This window comes from Macaca fascicularis, chromosome 10 (genome assembly GCF_037993035.2).
Source record: "Macaca fascicularis isolate 582-1 chromosome 10, T2T-MFA8v1.1".
Lineage (NCBI taxonomy): Eukaryota > Metazoa > Chordata > Mammalia > Primates > Cercopithecidae > Macaca > Macaca fascicularis.
The window spans coordinates 115,056,449-115,081,306 of NC_088384.1; the positions used below are offsets into that span (position 1 = coordinate 115,056,449).

General features: G+C 55.1%; 1 protein-coding gene across 2 annotated transcripts; it reads right to left on the bottom strand.

Moving 5' to 3' along the window:
* Positions 1-21: 21 nt before the first annotated feature.
* Positions 22-12,110, bottom strand: CTSZ (cathepsin Z). 2 transcript variants are annotated; one of them, XM_005569466.4, is made up of 6 exons: positions 11,848-12,110; positions 11,190-11,353; positions 6,324-6,503; positions 2,809-2,959; positions 1,473-1,635; positions 22-596 (listed from the first exon to the last, which is right to left on the bottom strand). In XM_005569466.4, the coding sequence occupies exons 1-6, from the start codon at positions 11,988-11,990 to the stop codon at positions 486-488; spliced, it is 912 nt and encodes a 303-aa protein (XP_005569523.1). In that variant the 5' UTR covers positions 11,991-12,110; the 3' UTR covers positions 22-485. The 2 variants fall into 2 exon arrangements, with proteins under 2 accessions (XP_005569523.1, XP_073861722.1); XM_074005621.1 differs by lacking the exon at positions 1,473-1,635.
* Between the last annotated feature and the right edge of the window lie 12,748 nt (positions 12,111-24,858).

Below are 24,858 nucleotides of genomic sequence, written 5' to 3' on the forward strand. Positions count from 1 at the left end.
AAGGCACGGTCAGCCTCAGTCTTGTGTGGAGCCAGATACTTTATTCATCACTTGGGCGATTTGAAATTGCCATCTCCCTCCCTCCCTCCCCAGCCCTTGATTCCAAAGTGACATAAGAAGCGGTGATGCGTCTGAACTGTTTCACCTCTCACATGCCGTATGATTGCCCACAGTGGCCAAATACAAAAGATCAAGCCCTCTACTGAAGAAAACAGGTCCCATGGTTTGCTGGGTCACAAATCACTTCTTCACCAGGTGGTTGACTGCAATCATTGTGAGGCAGAGCCATCCTGTGTCCTGTGCAAGTGTTTTAAGTCACCCCATTTTCAACCCTCAAGAACACTCTGAGCCAGTACTACGCTGTCCTTGCTGTCCAGTATTGATAGCCAACCCCGTTCGCACCAGCCAGCCTGGCACACATAACCATAGGATCCCCTCTGATCATGGCTCACCATGCCTTAAACGGCTCTTCTAGTGACATAGCCTTAAACGATGGGGTCCCCAAACGTACAGAGCTCCTCGATGGCAAGGTTGTATCTGGCGCCCTTCCCATCCTTATAGGTGCTGGTCACGATCCTCAGCCAGCCTCTCTCTCCCTGTGAGAAGTGGGATCGCACGTCAGCCCATCTGCAGCCATCCCCAGCTCCCTCTGCTGCTCTCAGCACCCTGCCCCCTGCTTTCTGCCTCCATCCCTCAGGCCAACCTTGGGGGATCCAGACAACCCGCTCAGCTGCCCCTCAGCTTTCCCATGACCCCTGTTCTGAAATACCTTTTGTGAAATATTTCACTTGGTTAACGTTTAACATGAGGGCCTCTATGCCAAAAGTGAATTCATGTAACAAAACATGTCGACTCTAGACCGGCGACGACGCCACCTACTGCTACCCCCATTAGTAGTCACCTAGTAAAAAACACATTTCATCACCTGCACGTGAACCGCCTTTCCCCCATTTCCTAATAATGAATTTCTGTGTCTTACATTATTAATGGCTAAGACTAGGCCTGGCAGTTGATTTATCTCCCCTGGACTTTTGGCCCAACTCGAGTATTTTTGAAAAACCTACACAGTATTTTAGGGGAGCTCAAAAACCGTGATAGGAAAAAGAATGAGCTGGTTGTAAAGGAAGAAGGTGGCAGAGCTCCTCTCCAGCAGTGCTCACAGGGACTTCCCCAGGGCACCAGGCACCATCTGGAGACAGTTTGGTCACACTGGGATTGCGGGGAGTCACCTAGTGGGTGGAGGGGCCAGGGATGCTGCTGAACACCCAAAGTGCACAGGATGGCGGCAGCCGTGCACGACAGAGAAGGGTCTGGCCCCAAAAGCCACTGGCGAGATGGCTGAGACAGCTGGAGCAAGGAACCCTCCAGCAAGGCCCCGGTTTTCAGCTAAAAGTCAACAGAACCATTCAAGCGAGAGGAGTACCAGGATGCTTTTTTCTAGGAATGACCTTAAGAAAATGCAAACTTCTTACCCATGGTTCACCCCATGAATTCCGGACAATCCAGTACTCAGTCCCATTGCTGATGCCCCACCCAGCCACGGAAATGACATGGTTTATGTAGGTGACATCCTGGTATTCGGCATAGATGCCTCCGGTGTAGTTAGCCAGTCTTTCTGTTGCCATTATTCCACAGCTGAGAGCAAGCAGTTAAGGAATTACCACTTTAAGTTGAGAGAATTTACCATCATTAGAAATAATCTGCTATGGGGCCGGGCGCGGTGGCTCAAGCCTGTAATCCCAGCACTTTGGGAGGCCGAGACGGGCGGATCACGAGGTCAGGAGATCGAGACCATCCTGGCTAACACGGTGAAACCCCGTCTCTACTAAAAAATACAAAAAACTAGCCGGGCGAGGTGGCGGGCGCCTGTAGTCCCAGCTACTCAGGAGGCTGAGGCAGGAGAATGGTGGGAACCCGGGAGGCGGAGCTTGCAGTGAGCTGAGATCCGGCCACTGCACTCCAGCCTGGGCGACAGAGTGAGACTCCGTCTCAAAAAAAAAAAAAAAAAAAAAAAAAAAAAGGAATAATCTGCTATGGCCGGGCACAGTGGTTCACACCTGTAATCCCAGCAACTTGGGAGGCCGAGGCAGGTGGATCGCTTGAGTCCAGGAGTTCAAGACCAGCCTGGGCAAGATGGCAAAACCCCCACCTCTACAAAAAATACAAAAATTAGCTGGGTGTGGTGGTGTGCGCCAGTAATCCCAGCTATTCGGTGGAGGGGGCTAAGGCAGGAGGATCGCTTGAGCCTGGACGGTCAAGGCTACAGTGAGCCAAGATCACACCACTGCACTCCAGCCTGGGTGACAGAGTGAGACTTTGTTTAAAAAAATAATAATAATAAAAAATAAAAATAAAAAAACAAACTCTGATATGATGAAAAAGTTATGTAAACCCAACTCAGATAATGTATATCCGACGGTTCTGGAGAAACTTCTGTTATTCACATAGTGAATGAAACTATGTGAAACTGCCCCCAACACACTGCCCTCAGTACAGCTTGGGGGAGCGCCCCACCCGCATTCTGCACAGCCGTCCACACGGCAGACTTGCCATCAGCTCAGCTTTACCTCTGAGAAAACGGAAGCTCTTAGAGGGGAAATGATGTGGCTGTCTCGAGCCTACTGAATACAACCGGCCAGAAGGAAGGCGGCAAAGGACGGAAACACGTGCACCTGCATGAGCCCACACGGGCGCTGTCACCCGCGGATCTCTCCTCACCCGTGGACCTCTCCTCATCCGCGGACCTCTCCTCACCTGCAAACCTCTCCTCACCCACGGACCTCTCCTCACCCACGGACCTCTCCTCACCTGATGGGACCATTTGCATAGATTTCTGCCATCATCTTCTCCCTCCCAGAGAGGGAGCCGTAGTCTCCCACTCTCCAGAGGGTGTAGTTCCGGATGGCGTGGCAGTCTTTGAATTCATTGCATGTCCCACATTGGTTGAACTTGTCACACTCTGGGGGAGAGCAAGAAAAGTCAGCATGAGGCCGTCTCCTCATTAACCCACCGACAAGCCCGCCAAGCCCACTCTCCACGCTCCTCATGCAGCCTACCACTGAGCAGCTAAGAACAGAAATCATCTTGCCATTGGGTGCTGCTTAATGACGCTCTTCTTTCAGCTGCCGGGGAGTTATGAAAAGCCCTTCCCCAGGCTTTGGCAGAGAATGAAAGAGACAGGCATTAATTAGCACATAGTAGGCACCCAGGAGTTCGCCTTTTTCTGTCTAATGGCTGGAGAAGAAGGACCTTTCCACAATACTTTCTGGCTGAAAATGGAGCATAATCAAATGATTGGCACTTAATAAAATGTCTCTATTGCTGGCTGGTGAATAAAGAGGCCAATACGTTGAGTAACAACAGAAAAGCATTTTCTTCTGTGCCCACGCTGAGGGTACAGAAAAAAAAAAAAATTCTGGTTATTTCGACCTAAGAGGTTATCAAGAATTAGGCTTAAAAAAATAAAATAAAATAAAGAGGGCCAGGCACCTGCAATCCCAGTACTTTGTGAGGCCGAGGTGGGTGGATCACCTGAGGTCAGGAGTTCGAGGCCAGCCTGGCCAACATGGTGAAACCCTGTCTCTTCTAAAAGTACAAAAATTAGCCAGCCGTGGTGGTGGTGCATGACTGTCATTCCAGCTACTCGGGAGGCTAAGGCAGGAGAATTGCTTGAACCCAGGAGGTGGAGGTTGCAGTGAGCCTGGATTACGCCACTGCACTCCAGCCTGGGCGACAAGAGCGAGACTCTGTCTCTAAAAAAAAAAAAAAGGAAAGGAAGAGGACAGGGGTGGTGGCTCACACCTGTAATCCCAGCACTTTGGGAGGCCAAGGCAGGAGGATGGCTTGAGGCCAGGAGTCTGAGACCAGCCTGGACAACAGAGCGAGACCCTATCTCTACAGAAAAAAAAATTTTTAATTAATTAAAAAAAAAGAAGAAAATAAAAAGTACAGCTCTTGGTTTGCAAGCTCAGAGTCGCTGTGTTCCCACTTTTCACTCCATCCACACAGCGGCCGTCGGCCTGCCATTCGCTGCTTTCGTGTGACCTGTCATAGTTACCAGTCTGTCCGATTCTTCCCCCAGGAACATGAGCACCTTGAGGCTCGGACACTGGTTCAATTTGTCCCTTGCACACCAAGGGCCCAGTGCCCAGTACTACGGGAAAATGGTGGATTTGTGGCCACATTTTGCTAACACTACAAAGACAAGACCATTTATCGCAATCAGTTTTTTTTTTTTTTTTTTTTTGAGACTGAGTCTCACTCTGTCACCCAGGCTGGAGTTCAGTGGTATGATCCTGGCTTACTGCAAGCTCCACCTCTTGGGTTCAAGTGATTCTCCTGCCTCAGCCTCCTAAGTAGCTGGGATTACAAGCACACGCCACCACGCTCGGCTAATTTTTGTATTTTTAGTAGGGACAGGATTTCACCATGTTGGCCAGGCTGGTCTCGAACTCCTGGTCTTAAGTGATCCGCCCACCTCAGCCTCCCAAAGCTCTGGGATTACAGGTGTGAGCCACCGCGGTCACCAGTCACACAATCACGTTTCTGATGAGCTCCATCTGCTCCTGTCAGGCTGGGTGGGGTCAAGGGGCCTGGCCTCGGCTGGGTGAGAACAGTTGGGGGTGGAGTGGGGTGGGCGTGGCCCTGGAGACCACCTGATACCCGCTTCCTGCTTCAGAGCCGTCTGACCGCCCTTCCCTCTGTGCCTTCATCTGTCCCCCTTCTCAAAGGACTCAGTCAGTCCAGGAGAATTCTTTCTGGCTGAACAATAAGGCCTGAGAGGCAAGGCAAGGGAGCCCCGTTGGCAGAGGGTGGTGCCCAGAGGACCTTGTGCCACGTCAGAGTGCACAGGGCGCTGGGGCCAGCCTATATAGCCTGGGGCAGGGGGGAAACAGCAAAGCAAGCAGCAGCTGTTGGCCTTTCCCAGCTCTCTGCTCTGACTGTGAGGGAGATCTGAGTCAGGTGGCTTAAAACTACCAATTATGGCTGGGCCCGGTGGCTCATGCCTATAATCCCAGCACTTTGGGAGGCCGAGGTGGGCGGATCACCTGAGGTCGGGAGTTTGAGACCAGCCTGACCAACATAGAGAAACCCCGTCTCTACTAAAAAATACAAAATTAGCCAGGTGTGGTGGCACATGCCTGTAATCCCAGCTACTCGGGAGGCTGAGGCAGGAGAATCACTCAAACCCGGGAGGCTGAGTTTGCAGTGAGCAGAGATCGTGCCATTGCACTCCAGCCTGGGCAACAAGAGCGAAACTCCATCTCAAAAACAAACAAAACCTACCAATTATGGGATTAGGGTCTGGGCTTTCCTTTCCTTCTGTTTCCAACGGGAGCAGCCTGAAAGGAATGCCAGCTACAGGGATTCCAGGCTAGCTTGGGTCTGCTCATCCACACAGCACCCCCTTGGCCGCAGACACACCTGAATGTGGGGGACCTGGGCCCTGGGTCGCCAGAACAGGAACCAAGCCAATGGCTGCTTCCAGCTTGGGGCAGCACCTCCCCACCTGCTCTCCACCAAAGCTCCTGGAAAATGAACTCTCCCTCCACAAAGCCCCCTACACCTCTCCCCTACAAAGGCCCAAAAAGCCACCAACATGCCAGCATGTCAGAACCCAAACACCATATCCAGACCCAGCCAAAGGGGCACAGGAGCAAGACACTTCCACAAGGCTGGAGACATGGGGACAGGAATTTTTTTTGAGATGTAGTCGTGCTCTGTCACCCAGGCTAGAGTGCAGTGGCGCGATCTTGGCTCACTGCAACCACTGCCTCCCGGGTCAAGCGATGCTCCTGCCTCAGCTGCCTGAATAGCTGGGATTACAGGCATGCACCACCATACCCGGCTAATTTTTGTGTTTTTAGTAGGGAAAGGATTTCACCGTGTTGGCCAGGCTGGTCTTGAACTTCAGACCTCAAGTGATCTGCCTGTCTTGGCTTCCCAAAGTGCTGAGATTACAGGCGTGAGCCACCGCGCATGGCCAAGGATGCTCTTCAGCCCACTCCTGCACCAGGCTTTTTCGCTGACCTTCTCAGCAGGGACTACGGGGTCCAGTTTTCTGGTCCCCAGCCCAAGCAGGTGCACGGTAGCAGAGGGGCTTCTGCAGGGAGAGGCTGGAGCAGGTGCTGTGAACACTGCCCCTCACGGTCAAGAGCATCATTGGCTGGTGGCTGGGGGCTGCGACCTCTGCCCTCCCACAGCTCCCCAGCCACCAGCCAATGTGAGGAGCGCGGGATTGGGCTGGGCCCTCAGCCACGAGTCCCCGTGGAAGATGGCGTAGAGGGCGGGAGGGTGGGGTGGGGGCGTGGGCAGCAGCCTACCCTGGTCCTTGGCCTGGTAGTTGTTGCAGGTCTCGTCGGGGATGCCGTGTCGGTGGGCGTAGTCCCACACGGGCAGGTCATTGCCCCCTTCACAGGAGCCAGCGTTAGCACAGTCGAGGACGTGCTGCACGGACAGGAGGGTGGAGGGCCACGCTCCCTTCCTCTTGATGTTGATCCGATCTGCAACAGTCAGCACCTGCCAGTCAGCACTCAGCCGCCCTCCACCTACTTCCCCAAATGGGCCTGGATGCCTGGGGTGGGATGCAGGCTCTGCCCAGCCTGGCCTGCCTTCGGCTCTGCCCAGCTGCCTGTGTCTCCCTCTCCCTGCTGACCTCTTCACGGAGGTCTCTGCTCAGACGTCGCTCTGCAGAGAGTGCCCTGGCCTTCTTTGGGCACTGTCCTGTCTGCCACACCTCCTACTACAAATGCCACGACAGCAGGGCCAGGGCCAGGCAGTCACCAGCCTCTGGCCCTGCAGACACCAGAGAAGTACCTGCTGAATGTAGGGCTGAATGGACAGAGACTCTGCCACCCGTGCCAAGTGGGCCACGCCCCAAAGCCAGCCAGGAGAAACCGTCCCTGCCCTCGTGGACAGGGGGCCAAAGCGTCAGCTCTGTAAATGAGTATAGCCCAGGGAGCTGCATGAGCCCCAGTGAGGGGCCAGATGCAGTACCAAGGGCTGGGGAAGGCCAGCAGGGACCCAGCTCTGAAGGCACGGGGGGATGCAGAGGGCTCCCAGTGGCTGGCTGACCATGCCCTCACTGCCCAGGTGCCTGGGCTCTGAATCCCAAGGTGCAGCCAAGGACAGGAGAGGTTGGTCACCAAGGGACCTGCTTCCCTTCTCATGCACAAATGCAATAAAACAGATCCTACAAGGAAACCCAGGCCCTCATTCAGGGTCATCTCACTCTCTGCCCTCCCAGGACAATGACTTCACAGCCACACACCCCTGCACCTGCCTCAGGCCTCATCTCCTGACCCTACCTCCAAGTCAGAACCCTTCTGGCAGCCTCACCTGTCCCTCCCCCAGGGCACAGTGAGCAGGGGGTTCCTCTGCCCATTGGCAGCCCCCTCTGGGCCTGCACATCCCCTCCATCTCCTGTTACCTTCCAGACTTTCCCACACTGCCCCACAGTCTGCTCTTCCACCTGGCCTCCTCCCGGTCGCCCAGCCAGGGGCCTTCTGGAACTGGCCCTGCTCTGGTGACTTTGCTTCACACATCACTGAAAAGTCCCAAAGCGCACCTCCATCCTGCCGCCACCCAGCCTGCCCATGCTCTGCACCCCAAACGCTCTTCCTGGAGCAGCCAGTGGCTGGTTTGTCCCCTCCCACCCGACCAAGCCACCTTAGGTTCCATCCTGTTTACTTCCAAGGACTTGGCTCCCTCCAGCTCTCCTCCTCCCCTCCCCCTTGTCAGCCACGCCCCCTCTAAGCGGATCTGCACACCTCAGACTTGCCTTTCTCACAACACCAGCGTGAGCCCCCAGCCCCTCCCACTCCCTGTCATGGTTTTCTGCTTTACTCAATGGTTTGAGACAGTGCCCTGACCTCTACTGCCCCGCTCCTCTTCAGCCCTTTCTCTCTTGCTAATGGCCACTTCTCCGTCATCCGAGCCGACCACTCTCCGGCAACAGTCAGCACAGTGGTCGCTCCATCCTTCTGGAAGTACCTCCTGCCTGGGCTTCTGGGGTTCCACTTGGCAGTGCAGGGTATCCCATGGCCTGCCCGGAGCCCTTCCCTTCTCTGCCCAACCCAACCTGGCGACAGCAGTCCTGGCCCAGAGGCAGAGCTCGGATGGATGAGCAGTTTCAGTTCTCGCCTCTCCGTCCATGCCTGCCTGAAGCATCTGGACCCGGCCTAACCAGCTCACTGAGGTGTGCACAAGCTTTTCCCATGGCCAGACTCAATCCTTCATCCCACCAGCCCCATCCAGCAATGGGCTTATTACTCACACCCAAATGTGGGCTGACACAAGTGTCCTGAATACGTTTAACGCAGACCAGGCCAAGCTAGGGTGTGCAGGAAGTTGGGTGTGTCAAATGCATTCTCCACCTACGGCGTTTTCAACTTATGATGGGGTTGTCGGGACATGACCCCACTGTTAAGTCAAGGAGCATCTGTAACCGTGCAAAGCATACAGTGCCAAGAAGAAAAATAAAACGGGGAGATAATTCAGGAAGTGGGGTGTCATATGCGTACGGTGGCTGAGGAAGACCCCGCTGAGGTGACATCCATAGGAGGGAGGGACCTCAGGGAGAGAGGAGGTGCCTGGCGGGAGAAGCTACCACCCCGCTCCACCCTCGGTAGGAGCAGGGGAGCAAGAGGGGTCCTGGGAGGGAGCCCGATGGTGAAGGCTCTTGAAGACCAGAGGGTTCTGTCTTTTATCTGAGTGCCATCCTGAGAGGGTTTCAAGCCAAAGAACATGATCTGATGGGTTTTCACAGGCTCACTGTGACCAGAGGGGCAGAGGCCAGGAGACCAGTGAGGGCAGTTGGCGGCGGGGCGGTGTGGTTACACCTGGAGGAGGAGGTGGGCGGTGCGTGATTTCTGCATCTGCTTCAAAGGTAGAAGCGACAAGACTTGTGGGTGGATTATATGAGGCACAGAAAACAGAGGAGTCGTGTGCCAGTCCAGGCTTTTGCCTGCATAGCCGGAAGGACAGCCAGGGAGGACTGGGGAAGAAATGGGCTCTCGGGTCACAGCGGTGGAAGGAGCCATCCAGACCTCAAGGTCTGAGGCGGGAGGCGTCAGGTGCCTGGGCCAGCGGGCAAGTGGGCAGGCAGAAGAAAAAGTGAGTTCAGGTGAAGAGTTGGTCCTAGGGTAGCTGACACTCAGAACTCTGAGGAGACAGCTGTGGAGAGGGGAAGGATGGGCCAGGGAGGTGCAGGCAGGGAGTGTGGTGCAGGAGAGGGAAGCATCCTGGGGAGACGTGATCAGGAGAATGCTTCACAGTGGGCCCCAGGTAGCTGTGGCAAGAACAGTGCTGGTGGAGTGGCAGAGGTGGGACTGAGGCTGGAGTGGGTTCAAGGGTAGAGAAGAGGAAGTAGAGGGACTCCAGATACTTCCCCAGGGAGCCAGCAATTGGGGCGGGGTGGGACCGGGGGCTTTGTGTTCCTTTGTTCCAGGTGGGAGAGCTTATCTGAGTGGGAAGGGATGGGCTCAGTGAGGGGTCAAGCCATTTGATCCTAGGGGAGAGGAGGGAAGACAAATGGAGGACCTGCCGCCTTGGCTGGCAGATGGCCAGGGCCCCGTGGAAGTCCCCTTCTGGTGGCTTCTATTCCTCAGTGAGAGGACGCAAGGGCCTGGTTCTGGGTGCACTGAGAAGGAGGTTTCAGGAGAAAGTGGGGTGAAGCAGTCATCCGCCCAGAGAGAGAGTCCCCTGGGGAAATGCGGCAGGGCTGACCCCTGGCCAGGGTCCCACACCCACCTGAAAGCCATCTGCTTCCTACCTGCAGTCCTTCGCAGACGCACATCTTGTCACCTGACTCCCTCTCAAAGAGTTCAAGGCTTCCCACAGGCCCCTGGTGATCTTTCTATCCTCCCCTCACCCTCACCCCACCCTCAAAGCCTCTTTCACTTCCTCAGCAGGTGCCAGGCCTGGGCACTTCCCCTGGACTCTGCCCAGTCCTCTGCCTCTAGCCCTCTAGCTGGGCTGCCTCTAGCCCCACCCACACCCTGCAGCCCGCCCAAGGTCTCCCAGACCTTCCAGCTCCATCCACATCAAAGGGCACTTTGAGCGGTCAGAAGTGTGTTCCAGCCCCCGGGGGAGGTGCCACAGATGCCGCAGCTTCAGTTTGCTGGCTCCGGGGTCCAGACCCTACCCCCAGAGTGAGAACCCCTCATTCACAAGACAGAGCCCATCAGACATCCTGGCACAAAGCCCAGGCTTCCGGGCTCAAATCTCAGCTGTCACTCACACTACGCTCAAGCCTCCCAATCTCTGCAAAAAGCTTGTTTCCTCATCTGCAAACTGAAAGCAATCATGGCATTGAGGAGGCGTCAGTGAGATGGAGCACACACAAGCGCGTGTCCCCCAGCCTTGGCCCACAGCGGCAGCCACACTGGAGTCGATCTTTTTCACATGGGTGTACAGCAGGCCTGGCCCATGAGGACCAAGGCCAGCGAGGAGGCAGCAGCACTACAGCGCTCATGGGCCAAACTCCCAGCCCACGCAAGTCCCATCTCCAGGGGAAATCCAGGCTCCTGGACCCTGTGCTGTGACTGGAGAGGGGATAGCAGAGTCCCTCCCAAATGCTGTGGGGTGGGCCTGGGGCTGGTTTGCAGCTGTCTCTTCTCCTGCCTTCTCTCCCAAAGCAGGGCGCAGCAGCCTCGTTGATAGGGTGGGCCTCAGCTTCCGCTTCCTCTTTGCTGAGAGCCTTCCTACCCCACTGCAGCCAAAAGCCTAAGATAGAAACCCACCAGGCTGGGGGTAGTGACCAGGTTAGGCCATGGGCTGTAGCCAACAAGCCTCACCCAATATTCCAAGCCCAGGACAGGTTTTCATCTGTGCTGAGAAGTAGTTTACTTCTGTGTCCTCAAATACAGCCTGGGGACTCCGATTTTGCATTTCTGTTTCTATCCCAATGGCTGAGGTCACAAGCTTTGGGGGAAGAGAGGGCACCTGGCAGTCACTTGTCACTGGGCTTCAGTCCTAGTCCTGCCTATCGCCCAAAGGCCCCAGAATGACCCAGCTTGGGTCACCTCAGCAGAGGGCAAAGGCCTGCGCCCCTCGGCCTTAGCCCCCCAGCCCAGGCTGACCTGGCCTTGAATCACAGGCCCCTGGAATCGCGGGCTGAGCTGCCTGGGCTGATAAAGAGGCAGCCGGAATGGGCTTTCCTGGCCCACAGTCAAAGGGCGGCCACTCACCCGCCATAGCGCTGGTGCTGGCGTGAGCCCAGCAGGAGCCGCAGTATTGGGGGATGTGCTGGTTCCGGGTGATGCTGGCATAGTTGACACCATTCACGTTGCGCCAGTCCCAGCTCTTGGGCAGATCCGCTGGGGACAGGTACTCATGAGGCCGGGGGTATGTGCTGAGAAGAGACCATTCCTAACCAGATCAGTGCTGGGGCCCCGGGGGGCCATGAGCCCAGGAAGCCCTGGGTAGGGCCCTCCCGCCCTTCCCAACACCTGAGGGCATGGAAGTGAGGCCACAGTCACCAGAGGTGAGCCAGGTGTGGACCCACCTCACACTAGGAGGCCCCAGCGCTCTCAGAATGTGAAGGAGGCAGGGCACCCCCGAAAGGAGGGAATCGGGGTGCTCCCCCAGCCATGCCACGCCATGAGGGCTACCCCCAGAGGCCGAGGAGGTGGGGCTGGCCTGACTTTCTGGCCAGGTGGGGCTTGTCCAACCCCACAAACATCAGGGCTCACCCTGGATGTGGAAGAGAAGGAGCGACCCCCAAAATGAAGCGGCTGGATCTGACCTTCCAAGGCCTGGTGGCGAGGCCCCCAGGAGGCAGAGCGCGCATCTGGCCCGGGAGATGGGCCTCCCGTCCCCCCAAGGCTGCCTCCCGCCGGCGCCCACCTGCGCCCCAGCGGAGCCAACCAGTCCCCCTGCAGAGGCCGGTAGCAGGTCTGTCCCGGGCGGAAGTAGAGGCCGCCCTGCGCCGCGCCTGTCAGCAGCACGAGCAGCAGCAGCGGTCGCCACCCTGGCCCGCGCCTCGCCATGGCCCCACGCCGGCTCCTGGGTCCTGCTCCGGATCCCGCTCCGAGTCCCAGATCCCTCGCCGGCTCCCGCTCTGATCCCGACCTCGGCCTCGGCCCCGCACCCGGCCGACCCCGCACTTTGGGCCCCTGCCCCGCCCGGCCCTTAAGGCTGCGGCGGCCGGGCCGGGACACTCCCCCGGGGCGGGGCTGTCCCATCGCGGCTCCTGCCCCGCCCGGTGACCCCTGTCCGCCCCGCCCGGCGCCGCGCCCCGCTCCCTCCCTGGCTCCGGGGTGCCTGAACTCGCGGGCCAGGCGCGAGGTCACCGGGCAGACCCCAGGCCGGACCCCGCCGCCGGCCGCCGCGGGCTAGTGACCGCCCTGAGCGCGGGACTGTCCAACTGGACCTCTTTGCCGGGGTTCCTGGCTTCGGGGTGGGGGGCCGCAGGCTCATGGGACCCCTTGACCCTGGGTTCCTGGGGCCCTGAGCCCTGGAGAGAGGCCCCAGCTTCACATCTGGGCTCAGGCCTCCCCTAGGAAGGCACCCGGGGATGCGGCCACCGCCCCCACAGAAGGGTGCCAGCGCCTGGCTTTCTAAACCCCTTTTCCCAAAGGCCCAGGCCCTTTCGGAGGGACAGTTCCCTTTTGCAGAGAAAGAAGGAGGGATCTTTCTAGAAGATGCCCCAAAGGAAAATTCCACTTGGCGCATGCATCAGGAGTTCTACAATGTGACTTCCAAAGATGTCTGAAAAGGTTTTCTGCTAACAAAACTCTTCTTAGTCAAATGAGGAACCAAAAGCAGAAGTGGCCCCCCAGGACGTGGTTTTGTAACTAGAGGAGGGCTTCTCGCTCCCTGCGGCCCCTCTGAGTGCTTGTCATGGCCTTCGGACCCACACCATGGCCTCCTTCTCTGGTAAGAACAGGGTCCGGCATTGTGGGCTTGGGCCTGACAGGCCCTTGCTGGGGGCCCTTGGCACAGGGCCCTCAGATGAGCTTGCCCAACTCTCTTCATACTCAGTGGCACCACATTCCGAGGGTGCCACGTGGGCAAGGGGAAGTCACAGCAGCTGCCTCCTGACTTCCAGCAGCTTCCATGACCATTCCCGGAAGCACTGAGGTGGCCATGGAATCCCGTATGACTGTCTGAGCGGAGAGCAAGGCTGGAGAGCTGCTTCGTCAGCCCAGAAGTTTCGGTCCTTGTTCTCCAAAAAGTGGTCACTGAGGCAAAGTGTGGACCCGGGGCTCTATCTACTGACATGTCTCTTATTTGTTTGGCAAGTTGCTCATGGAAACCATTAGTGTCCATCAGTCATCAGAAGGCGGGGTGGCGTGGCCATCCTGAGAGAAGCCCCCCAAGGCTGAGCTGGCGGTGGGGGTGGAAGCGAGGCCTCCCAACCTCTGGGCATAAAAGGAGTGGAAAGAGAATTGCCAATAGGGGGCTTTCTTCCCCTCATGTCAACTCTCTGGCCTCCCTGACTACAGGAGCTGGGTCCTTGTGAGGAAGAAATCCAGACACAGCTGCCCCTGCCGGGTCATCAGGTGGCATCTACCAAAGTGGCCGGTTTTTGACCTCTTCTAAAGAAAAAGCTAAGAACTCACAAAATTTTGCGGGAAGAGACATTGTGCCCCTCCCTCCAAGTACCCATAGACTGTTATGATCCAGGTGCTATGAAGTCCAATAGCACATTCTACAGCCTGAGGAACAAGCTTGGAAACGGGAGGGCCACTTGTGCTTGGCCTCTGATGCCTGAGCTGTGATGTCCTGGGCCCTCATCCCTGAATCTGGGTGAAAAGGCACCCAAGGTGTAAGCTTCTCTTTCCTGTAGCATGGGGAGAGCTGGGGTGCTCCGAAGATGCTCCGAGACTCTCCCAGCAGGTCCAGCGCATGTACAAGGTATCAAGACAGGCAGGTCCAGCAAGGCAGGCACACGGACCCCTGCAGTCACATGGGGCCCCAAGTCCTGAAGTGTAATGCACAGCTGAACAAGGGCCTCTCCAGGTTCACTGTGCCCTGGGCCCCGCAAATTATGTAGCTGGGTCTGATGACAGCAGCCGCACCTGCTCCATCACAAGTCCTGTACATCACCTGCTTTCAGCCCAGAGCCTCTGGCAAATCAAACTCACAAACAAGGGGTAGGAGGAGGGGTGAGACAGTCAGGGAGGGAATAAACATTCACAGTTCTGCTCCCGACTATGCTGGCACAAGGCTTAGTTTATCTGGGGAGTTCCAAAGAGGAGACTCTCCGGATTTACCCTATTGAAAGTTGGTTAAAGGGAAGGATATTTTTAGGCTGGTAACAAAAAGGACGTCCAAAGTTGACAAGTTGTGGCCCTTGGGTTTCCCTAACATAGAAGCAATTCAAGATCAGAATCCGATGGAAGAACAGGGGAGGAAGAGAGGCAGGGAGTCCATCCATTTGAAATCATCACCTCCCCTCCCCTCCCCCCCTTCCCCTTTTTCTCTTTTTCTTTTTCTTTTTCTTTTTGTTACAGTCTCGCTCTGTTGCCTGGGTGAGTGCAATGGAGCAATCTCGGCTCACTACAACCTCCGCCTCCTGGGTTCACGCGATTCTCCTGCCTCAGCCTCCCGAGTAGCTGGGATTACAGGCGCACACCACCACACCTGGCTAACTTTTTGTATTTTTAGTAGAGACGGGGTTTCACTATGTTGACCAGACTGGTCTTGAGCTCCTGACCTCGAGATCCTCCCGCCTCGGCCTCCCAAAGTGCTGGGATTACAGGTGTGAGCCACCGCGCCCGGCCTAAAATCATTTTCAACCCAAGAAGGAAGGAAGGGGCCTGATGAGACTTACCTCTTCAGCGCCTTCTGATGGGTCCAACACAGCAAACCAAGCAGAGACAGGGTTCCTCATCTCTGAACCTGGTCCTGCTCGAGTGGATGAATGCGTGGCTGCCACACTGCTCCGAGAAGCTGGTGGGCTGTGTCACTTTGGGGGTTACTAAAATTGTGCAGCAGAGGATCCTAAATAGGTTGGGTTTTTTTGGTTTTGGGGTTTTTGTTTGTTGTTTTTGTTTTCCCCTTAACTTGATGCAAGATCTTAAACATGTTCCTTGTGGGGGCGGGGCTGGCGATGGCCACAAACCCCCCAAACTCAAATTCCAGTGCTGCTATTAGTGAAGGATGTTTAGCCGGAGGAGTTCTCTGAAGGGCACGCAGATAAAGCCGGGAGGTGTCTGGGACTGGAAGAAGAGGAGGAGCACATTGGGAACCTGATAGACAGGCCACCCCAGCCGTTTCTTGCTGGGGACTGCTTGCTGGGGGTTGAGTTTAGCCCCAGAGCTGTGTCTCTCTCTCTTCAAAGCAGACTCACCTGCAGAGCAGTCTGGGGACTCTTGGAAACTGGAAAGGTGTGTTTCCTCCTGAGTTGGCTGCAGGTGCCTGCAAGGTGGTTTTGTGGATACTGACTCATCTTCTCATCTGGGCCGGGATCCGAGGAGGCTTGGGGCAGGGCACTTGGACCTTCCTACCTCTGAGGCCCTACTTGCCTAAGCATTGCTTCTAGCAGCCCTTTATAAGCAGCTGTGTGCCGCCACCTTCCAGCTTGGGGGCAGAATTGAGTAGGTAGTTAGAGCGAGGCATCTCCCTTGAAACCACTTTGCCTGGAAAGCTGGGCACCTGTCCTGGGTTTTCCTCCCTGGAGGTAACGGAGTCATTCCTGCTCCCAGTGGTGCTTGAGGGCAGAGGGCTGAGCCAACGACATTCTAGAGGGCTCTGCAGCCCCATTTGATCCTTTGCACAACGCTGTGGGTGGGGGTGGGGGTGGGGAGGCAGATGCTATTACTCCATTCTACTGGTGAAAAGACTGAGCCTCTGGAGATGTCAGGAGACCTGCGCTCAGCATGAGGCTCCTGGGTGGCAGGTTCGAATCCAGTCCCTTTTTTTTTTTTTTTTTTTTTTTAACCCTATGAATTCTCCTGGAAAACACATGATCCAAGGCCACAGACACAAAAGCCTATTCATTTCTAAAAATAAGGCTGAGTTTTCTCCTCATTATGATAAAGATCAGCACTCAGGCCAGGGCTGGCCCACCTTCCCAACCTGGCGGAGGAGAACACAGATGAGTTTTAACTGACTGTGGAATGGCCTCGAAATCCTTTTTCTCCTTCTCCCTTTGTGCCATATTGTCTGGCTCCCACCCCGGCAAGCTGCAGATATTTCCTATTATTCCACATTCCTGAGTTTAGCCACATCCTGGATACCGGCATTTGTTTGGGTGGATGCCGACAATGCTCGCTAGGCTAGGCTGGTTTTGCAGGGCACAACGGTTCCCTCACTGGCTACAGGAGTTGCTCTTGATCCACTTGGTCAACGGGTCAGAGGCACTCGCGAACAGCCAGATATCTCTGCAGTGAGGGTCTTCAGATAGGGTGGGTCAGGTTTGCAATCTACCATGCCACTGTCCCCAGGCACCACCATGCGTCACATCCTGGCCTGGTTGTGTTATGGGAAAGGGGATCCCAACCCAGACCCCAAGAGAGGGTTCTTGGACCTCATGCAAGAAGGAATTCGGGGAAAGTCCATAAAGTGAAAGCAAGTTTATTAAGAAAGCAAAGGAATAAAAGAATGGCTACTCCACAGGCAGAGCAGCAGCATGAGAAGCTCAGCTATTTATACTTACTGTTACTTCTTGAGTATACACTAAACAAGGGGTGGATTATTCATGAGTTTTTTGGAAAGGGGTGGGCAATTCCAGGAACTGAGGTTCCTCCCCTTTTTAGACCATACAGGGTAACTTCCTGATGCTGCCATGGCATCTGTAAACTGTCATGGTGCTGGTAGGAGTTTCTCTTAGCATGCTAATGCATTATAATTAGCATATAATGAGCAGTGAGGACAACCAGAGGCCACTTTCATTGCCATCTTGGATTTGGTGGGTTTTGGCTGGCTTCTGTATCACATCCTTTTATCAGCAAGGTCTTTTTTTTTTTTTTGTCTTGTTGTTTTGTTTTGAGACAGAGTTTCGCTGTTGTTACCCAGGCTGGAGGGCAATGGCGCAATTTTGGCTCACTGCAACTTCTGCCTCCTGGGGTCAAGTGATTCTCCTGCCTTAGCATCCCGAGTAGCTGGGATTGATTACAGGTGCCCGCTACCATGCGTGGCTCATTTTTTGGCTTTTTTTTAGTAGAGATGGGGTTTCACCATGTTGGCCAGGCTGGTCTCGAACTCCTGACCTCAGGTGTTCCACCTGCCTCAGCCTCCCAAAGTGCTGGGATTACAGGCCTGAGCCACGGCACCTGGCCTTTCAGCAAGGTCCTGGTGACCTGTACCTTGTGCTGACCTCCTATCTCTTCCTGTGACGTAGAATGCCTAACCTCCAGGGAATGTAGTCCAGTAGGTCTCAGCCTTATTTTACCCAGTCTATATTCAAGATGGAGTCGCTCTGGTTCAAACGCCTCTAACAGTTGCACAGTGACTGGTGGCGCACACTTGCTTAAGTGTGGATGTGGCTCGTTGGGCTGACATTGATGAGGGCAGCCTCATCAGCATCACCTTTGGGGCACGCCCTGTGCAGCACAGCATGTAACAGACACAGCCCACCCATGAACTCACCAGGAAGTCTTCAAAGGGGCACTCAGTGACTATTTACCCGATTGAATTTGTTTGCCCTCTGAAGTTAGGCTGTCAGCAAATACTTGTTGAGCACCTAGTATGTGCAGGCTTCTGTTTTCTTCCCCGGGGATTCCGCAGTGAACAAAGTCCCTGTCTGCAAGGACTTACGTGTTCTGCATAAGGGAACATGTGGAAAAGTAAAATGCTCAGGAGGTAGGAAGTGCTTGGAAACAGTTAAAATGGGGAACAGGAGAGACTGGGGGCGGTCTCTGGAGAAGTCTGGTCTGGGACCATTCTTTTAGGTATCCAGTGAGTTTGGATTGAATAATGAGACAGCCATGGAAGGTGCTGGAAGGAGACTCAGCAGAAGACTGTCTGCAGAGGCCTGAGAATGTGAGTGCATTGGGTAAGTGTGTGATGCACTGGGGAAAGCCTGTGGGGAGGCCATGGACAGGTGGGCTCAGCCTCCAAGCTGCAGGGACCATGCGGGCACTCAGGCCAGCTTCACACGGCCAGCCCAACTCTCCCCTTCCCTCCTGCTTCTGCCATCTGACAGAGGTTCTGCTGGCTTCCTTCTTCATCCCCCACCTAATTTCCCTGTCTAGCGGGTTTCCCATCCCTGTCTCATGGGGCGTGGCGTGTGCATTTTGGAAGATGTGAAGGCACATATCAACCTTCCTTTTGTAAGAGGTTTGGGTTTTCTCCCGGTTGCCACTGGCTTTCCAGGAGGGCAGTGGCTGAGAGCTGATTTCTGTTTGTAAGATCCCTCTGGTGGCTGTGGGAAGGATGCTGTGAGTGGAGACAGCCGTGGGACAGGAAGGGCCCTGGAGGGGAGAGCCACAGGTGATGGATGAGGAATGCTGCTGGAGAGAAGGGGAGAGTAGATGCATCAGGACACCCACCTGGGAGCAGGGCTTGCAGGAAGCAGTTACAGAGTGAGGAGCAGGGGACGTGAGCACCCCGGGCTCCTGGAGCCTGCCTCTTGACCCCTTGAATTGTACCCCTGGATGTAGGTGTCTGAAGACCTGCAATCTATTTCTGGTTCTGCCACATTATCCTGAGACTTGAACACGTCAGTTCCTCTCTGAGCCTTAGTTTCTTCTACAATGTGGTGAGAACCATCACTCAGCTCGAAGGTGGTGGTGTCATGCAGGCTACACGAGGGAGCACGTGGGACACGGCGGCGGCAGAGAAACTGGTCAAGACCGGCAGAGTGGGAGGCTAGTGCTGCTTTCACCCTCTAAGTCCCTGGAGGGCAGGGCCCATATTTTCTACTTTTCTGAGGTCCCTCAAAACTCATACATCAGAGATTTCTTGGACAAACATTGGGCTTGAAGTAGTATATAGTTTTGTTCGATTTCAGCTCCAGGTGCTGACCCATTTTATGCTTATCTCTGTTCATGCCACAGAACATCGCCTATCACTAGCTGCAACTTCGGGAGACGGGAAAGATCCAAGTGAGAAGGTTCGTGTGTCCATGTCTTCGATCTCTGCAGCAGTTCAGGGGAAGTGATGGTGGGGGGTGTGTGTGTGTGCACGCGCGTGTGTGTTTGCAGTTCAGGGGAAGTGGTGGTGTGTGTGTGTGTGTGCGCGTGCGCGTTTGCAGTTCAGGGGAAGTGGTGGTGTGTGTGTGTGCACGTGCGCGTGTTTGCAGTTCAGGGGAAGTGGTGGTGTGTCTGTGTGTGCGCGCGTGTGTTTGCAGTTCATGGGAAGTGGTGGTGTCTGTGTGTGTGTGCGCGCGTGCGTGTTTGCAGTTCAGGGGAAGTGATGGTGGTGTGTCTGTGTGTGTGTGCGTGCGTGTGTGTTTGCAGTTCAGGTGTGTGTGTGCACGCGTGCGTGTTTGCAGTTCAGGGGAAGTGATGGGGTGTGTGTGTGCGCGCGTGCATGTTTGCAGTTCAGGTGTGTCTGTGTGTGTGTGCGCGCGTGCGTGTTTGCAGTTCAGGGGAAGTGATGGGTGTGTGTGTGCGCGCGTGCGTGTTTGCAGTTCAGGTGTGTCTGTGTGTGTGTGTGCGTGTGTGCGTGTTTGCAGTTCAGGGGAAGTGATGGTGTGTGTGCGCGCGTGCGTGTTTGCAGTTCAGGGGAAGTGATGGTGTGTGTGCACGCGTGCGTGTTTTCTCTTGTACATCAGAGGCGCCGCAGCCTGCGTGCGGTTCACCAGTGCACCCAGAGAGACAGCAAGGTGTTTCCAGCCTCTGGGCTTGGGGGCTGGACAGGCGTGAGGAGCAGCCAGAGTCTGCCTGGTACAGGAACCATGAGCATCTCAGCTGTGGGGGAAGAAGGTTAACACTCCTGGCTCAGCGAACACCAGCAATGTCCTCCTAGTCCCTCTCCTCTTGTAGTTAGTTATTCATCCTCCTAGAACTTTCTTTTCCAGTAAGAGAACACACACCGAGGCAGGGTACAAGAAAGTGGAGCTCAGCTCCTCTGGCGGCCTGCCCACACCCGCTGAGTCACTCATAATGGCCCCTCAGATGTCATTTTCTTGCTAAGACATTTGGAATAATTTCTGGTTCTAAATCACACGCAAACAGTATAATTCAACAATCTTCCCTGAGTTATTCAAGGAACTTCAATGCACTCAGAAGTGGAAGATCGGGGCGGATGAAATCAATGAGTTCTCTGAGTGCTCTGTTTTTCTCTGAATTCTATTTCATTTGCCAAATGGAGGGTGGGGGCAGCTCCATCTGACCCCTGGGGGATAACTCCTGGGGGAAGTCTGGAAGCAGCCGATTCAGGGTTTCTGGGTGACACTGGTTTTTCTTATCTTCCTGGTTCTATTCCTGTAACAGACCCAAGTGTCATGCAGGAAAAGGCTTGCTGCCATGGAGCCTTCTGTGGACTGCTGTGACAGGCCGCTGGAAGAGAGGGTTTCAAACTCAGGGCTGGGCTGGTCCCGGCTGGGAATCTCAGTGTTGTGGGCCATGGGCGTCCTCACCACATTTGCTGGGAGGAAGCTCCTGCCCTCCGCCCTCTGGGACAATGCTTGCTGATCTCACCTGAATGCAGTCACTGCTAACCTGCCTTGGTCACAGCCCTTTGTTGGGGGGCAGAAAACAACTTTGTCACTCATCACAGTGGCCACTGTTAGTCACTTGCTGCAGTTCAGGACTGGGGGCGGTCACCTTCACCTGGCAAAACAGACCCTGGGGTCGTGCTGGCATCTCCAGGGGCACTGTTCGCCTATGTCCTGCACAGGGCCCGCTTCTACCAGTCCGAGGGCAAGGCAGACTGTATTCCCCACCTCATTGCTGGCACTAAGTTGGCACTCAGAGGAGAGCTGTTTCCTCTGGGGAGCAGGTACCTTCAGAAATAAGGACAAGAGAGTTGAGACGGGATGCACGGCTTTCCAGACCCGCTGCCTTTCCTGCCACTCGGTTCTGCCCAGACATTTTCAACTGAGACAAGCCCCGATGCCCACGGCCATGTCAGGTCTGCCGCATGGTAGGTGCTCCGTCTGTAGGTGTGGAATGCATGGGCCTGTCTGCACCAAGAGCCGCATCTCCCCCTCCCACCCTGTGAAGCCCACTTGAAAACCACCACCGGCAGCTACGTGTTAGGGGGCAGCCCTGGCAGGCTCATTCCTCACACCAACTTGTGACGCGGGAACTTTTATTTCATTTTTCATGTGAAAAAATCCAGGTTTAGGGCGAAGATGAGCCCCTGGGTGGTGGAGCTGCCACTCCGCCCCTCACCCTCTCACAGCCCAGCGTCCAAAGCTCAGCGCTTGCCTGGCCTGAATAAACATGGCCGGCGATACAGGAATCAAAGCAAACAGGGCTTCTCTCTCTTTCCTCCTTTTTGCCAACTGCCCCATTAACAGAAAAACCTTTTAAGCGCCCCCCCTGGAAACCTGGCTTTTTCCCCTCCCTAAGCAAACTGAGATGGCCAAGAGGAATGTGCTGCAGTGCGGAGGGTGGGCGGAGGACCCCAGCACCCTGGATCCTGCTCACATGGCAAAGAATGAACACAGGCAGATCAGAAATGCCCCTTGGGCCCAGTCCCGTGGTCCCTGCAGCGAGGCGGTTTGTGGCCAACAGGGGCTCCTTTCAGGAGCTGGGCCACAGAAGGCCGCGGCTGCCCACTGGTCACACCTTCCCATAATAGCTCACTACGGTTATTCCATATAGTCTGTCCCCAAACATCCAGGTTTCATGGAGCAGTTTATACCTTCAGCCTAGACCACCTCTTACAGAATGGAGGAAAAAGGTGACCCTATCTAGAGAAGGACACACTTGTGAATAAACACATCACTGGCTTTAAGAACACAGCCCGCTCTGAGCATCACTGCTCAAACTTGCCCAGCTGTCGATGTGCCCTTAACAAACATTTACTGAGGCCCTGCCATGGATCAGGCACTTTGGGGACTCAAAGATGAAATGACACGGACAGCTCCCAGGCTGGCAGGAGATAAGGCATGTGTATAAGTAATTAGCAAACAGGGCCATGTGTGGCACTGCAGGTTCAAGTGCTCTGGTCCCCAGGAGGGGAGGTGTCTCTGGCGAAGGAACCGCCTGTGGGAAGATCATGGAGCTGTCTTTGGTCTCTGGAGGAGTCTGATAGGCAGGGGCCCCTGGGTGGGGAGGGAGGCTGGGGAGAGCTGGTGGGGACAGACAGAAGGGGGAAAAGAGGTCGAGGCATGCCGGGAGAGAAGCTGGAAGTGAGGCAAGATGGGCTAACGTCTATGGAAACAGAATGGTCTGTTCTTAATTTTAAAATGGTCTGTGTTAATTTCTGAAAAACACTGCTGAGGACCTATGAATATCCTCCTCTTGAATTTGCACATTCTTCTCTTTACCTTTGGGCAGGGAGGAGGGCTGACTGGACCGGAAGCATCTGTGAGTCATGTGACATTCAGGTTTGAGCACAAAAATGTTCCAAACTTAAGGGAAACATTGCAAGGGTACTAATCTTGTGCTAACTTTGAAAAGACTCAGCAATTGTTACCACTTTGCCCCTTTATTTAACTGCTGTCTCTCTGTTTATCACATTATTGTGGTTGTGGAACTGGTTCAGAGTAAGCTGCCAGCATCACAACGACCTTGAAGTACAGTGCTTCATAATATGGGATCTCCTGGAAACAAGGACTTCCACTTAGAACCACCGTACCATGATCAAAGTCAAGAAATGGAACACTGATACTATTTTCCAGTATACACAGTTCTTATTTGAATTTTGACAATTATCCTCACACCATCCTCTATAGGAGCCCTCTTCCCTGGTCCTGGATCCAGCCCAGGATCACGGGGTACACTGTCAGTACTCAAGGGCAGCCTGGGATCTACACACTAGACAGAGGTGAGAAGCAGTCCCAGTCCGGGCACTCTTAGGACAGAGTGCTCTCTTCTTCCCCACCTCTAGGTTTCTCTTCTAGTTTTTAGCTCAGGCCCTTTGGCTGTGTATTTGAGCTCCTCTGCAAGTAAGCAGAAGCGATTTCCCCAGACACTCCATCGCTAGGAATTTTCCTGATTGTGTTCCTGACCTCACATCCTGGGCCCCACCAGGCCTGTAGAGGGAACACAAGGCTTAGGAGTCAAACCTGGGCTTGGGGCACAGGAAGCATAGGCTCCTCATGGATCAGGCTGGGCTCCAATGCTTCAACCAAGGTCACGGGTCTGGCAAGAGGCAGGGGAGGGAAGCACCTCCAGGGCTTCTGGCTCTGAGTTCAGCAGTCTTGCCTTGAGTCCCTGTCCTGAGAGATGTGTCCTTGAGCTGCTCCAGAGCTAGGAGTGCTCTCTTCCTAAGTAAGCCAGAGTTCCACGAGTGCAGGATCTGGCCGCATCTACCTCCTTCATTCCCTTGTCTGCAGCACCCAAGGTGAGCCCAGCATATGACAGGTCCCCTCCCATAGCCATTCAAGGAATGGGGGCAACCTCAGGGTGCCCGGCAGACGCTAAAGAGGCCTTGAGAGGCAGGTGCTCGCTGGGTGGTGGTTGTCCACATCCTCAGGGCTTCAGGAGACCTTGCCCTGTACCTGCCCACCTGCACCTTGAGAGCTCAACAGGCACAAGGCAGTGCCTACCAGCTCTCCCCTTCTGAGTCAGTGCTCTCATGCCTTCTCGGGGAGTCCATTCCCCATCTTCTTTGGAAGTGTCCACCTTCTCTCCTCCAGGTGGTGGGGAACTGCCATCCTCCTGGGCAAGGATATGGAGCTGGTGTTTGGCCTGGATGCCCTTGCCTGGTTGGAGGTAATAAAGCCTAGGGCTGGCTTTCAACGTTGATAGAAGCTTGGTGGCAGGGGATGTACTGAGGACCAGGAGACAGAACAGCTGCTTTCAAGCTGCTGAGTACCCAGCCTGCTGTCACTTAAGTACTGCGTGTGAGGGAATGCAATTTTTTTTTTTTTTTTTTTTTGACAGAGTGTTGCTCTTGCCCAGCCTGGAGTGCAATGGCGTGATCGTGGCTCACTACAACCTCTGCCTCTCAGGTTCAAGCAATTCTCCTGCTGCAGTCTCCTGAGTAGTTGGGACTACACGTGTGTGCCACCACACCTGGCTAATATTTGTATTTTTAGTAGAGATGGGGTTTTGCCATGTTGGCCAGGCTGGTCTTGAACTCCTGACTTCTGGTGATCTGCCCATCTTGGCCTCCCAAAGTGCTGGGATTACAGGAGTGAGCCACCACACCCAACTCTAAGGGAATGCAATTGGGAGTCCATTTTGTTCTTGGAGAATTCAGGGTCTGGTAAAGGGACCCTATGGCAAATATTAAGACCATGGCAGGAAAGACAGAACGACAGAGCGGGAGCTGGGAAGGCGCAGCCCAGCCCTGGCATGGACAGGGCAGGGGTCCAAGAGGCCTGCAGGACACTGCAGAGTAACTTGCAGACAGGGTGAGAAAGGGCATGTGGGGGAGGGGCGGGCAGACAGCGCCTGATGCAGGCAATCCTGGGACCTGTGAGGCCCAGCTGTGAAGCCTCCCGCCGCGTTGGGGCACGGGGCTTCTGGGGACCAAAGTCTTGAAAAGGGGCCGGGAAGTTGGACAGGGAAAGCCCTTGGAGGTGGTCTGGTTACCTGGGTGAGCTAGGAGCCAGAGTCATCACATCACAGGCATCAGGGCCAGCATGGGCACCTAGAAGCCTGCAAACAGTGCCAGCCTCCAGGCACTGAGGTGGCCTTTAATCTTGCACTCACTCTCTAGGAAATGATGGGGCAGTATTCTGTGCTGAGAGAGGAAAAACACCCCCTTCCAAAAGCATGACAGGCAGAAAGCAGAGAAGGGCCAGGACTGGCTGAGGGCGGGGAACTGGGCCTCTGGGGTGGACACACCCTTGGTCACATTGCGAGGGTAGCTTAGTTGGCCAGTCCCACCACTGCAATGACC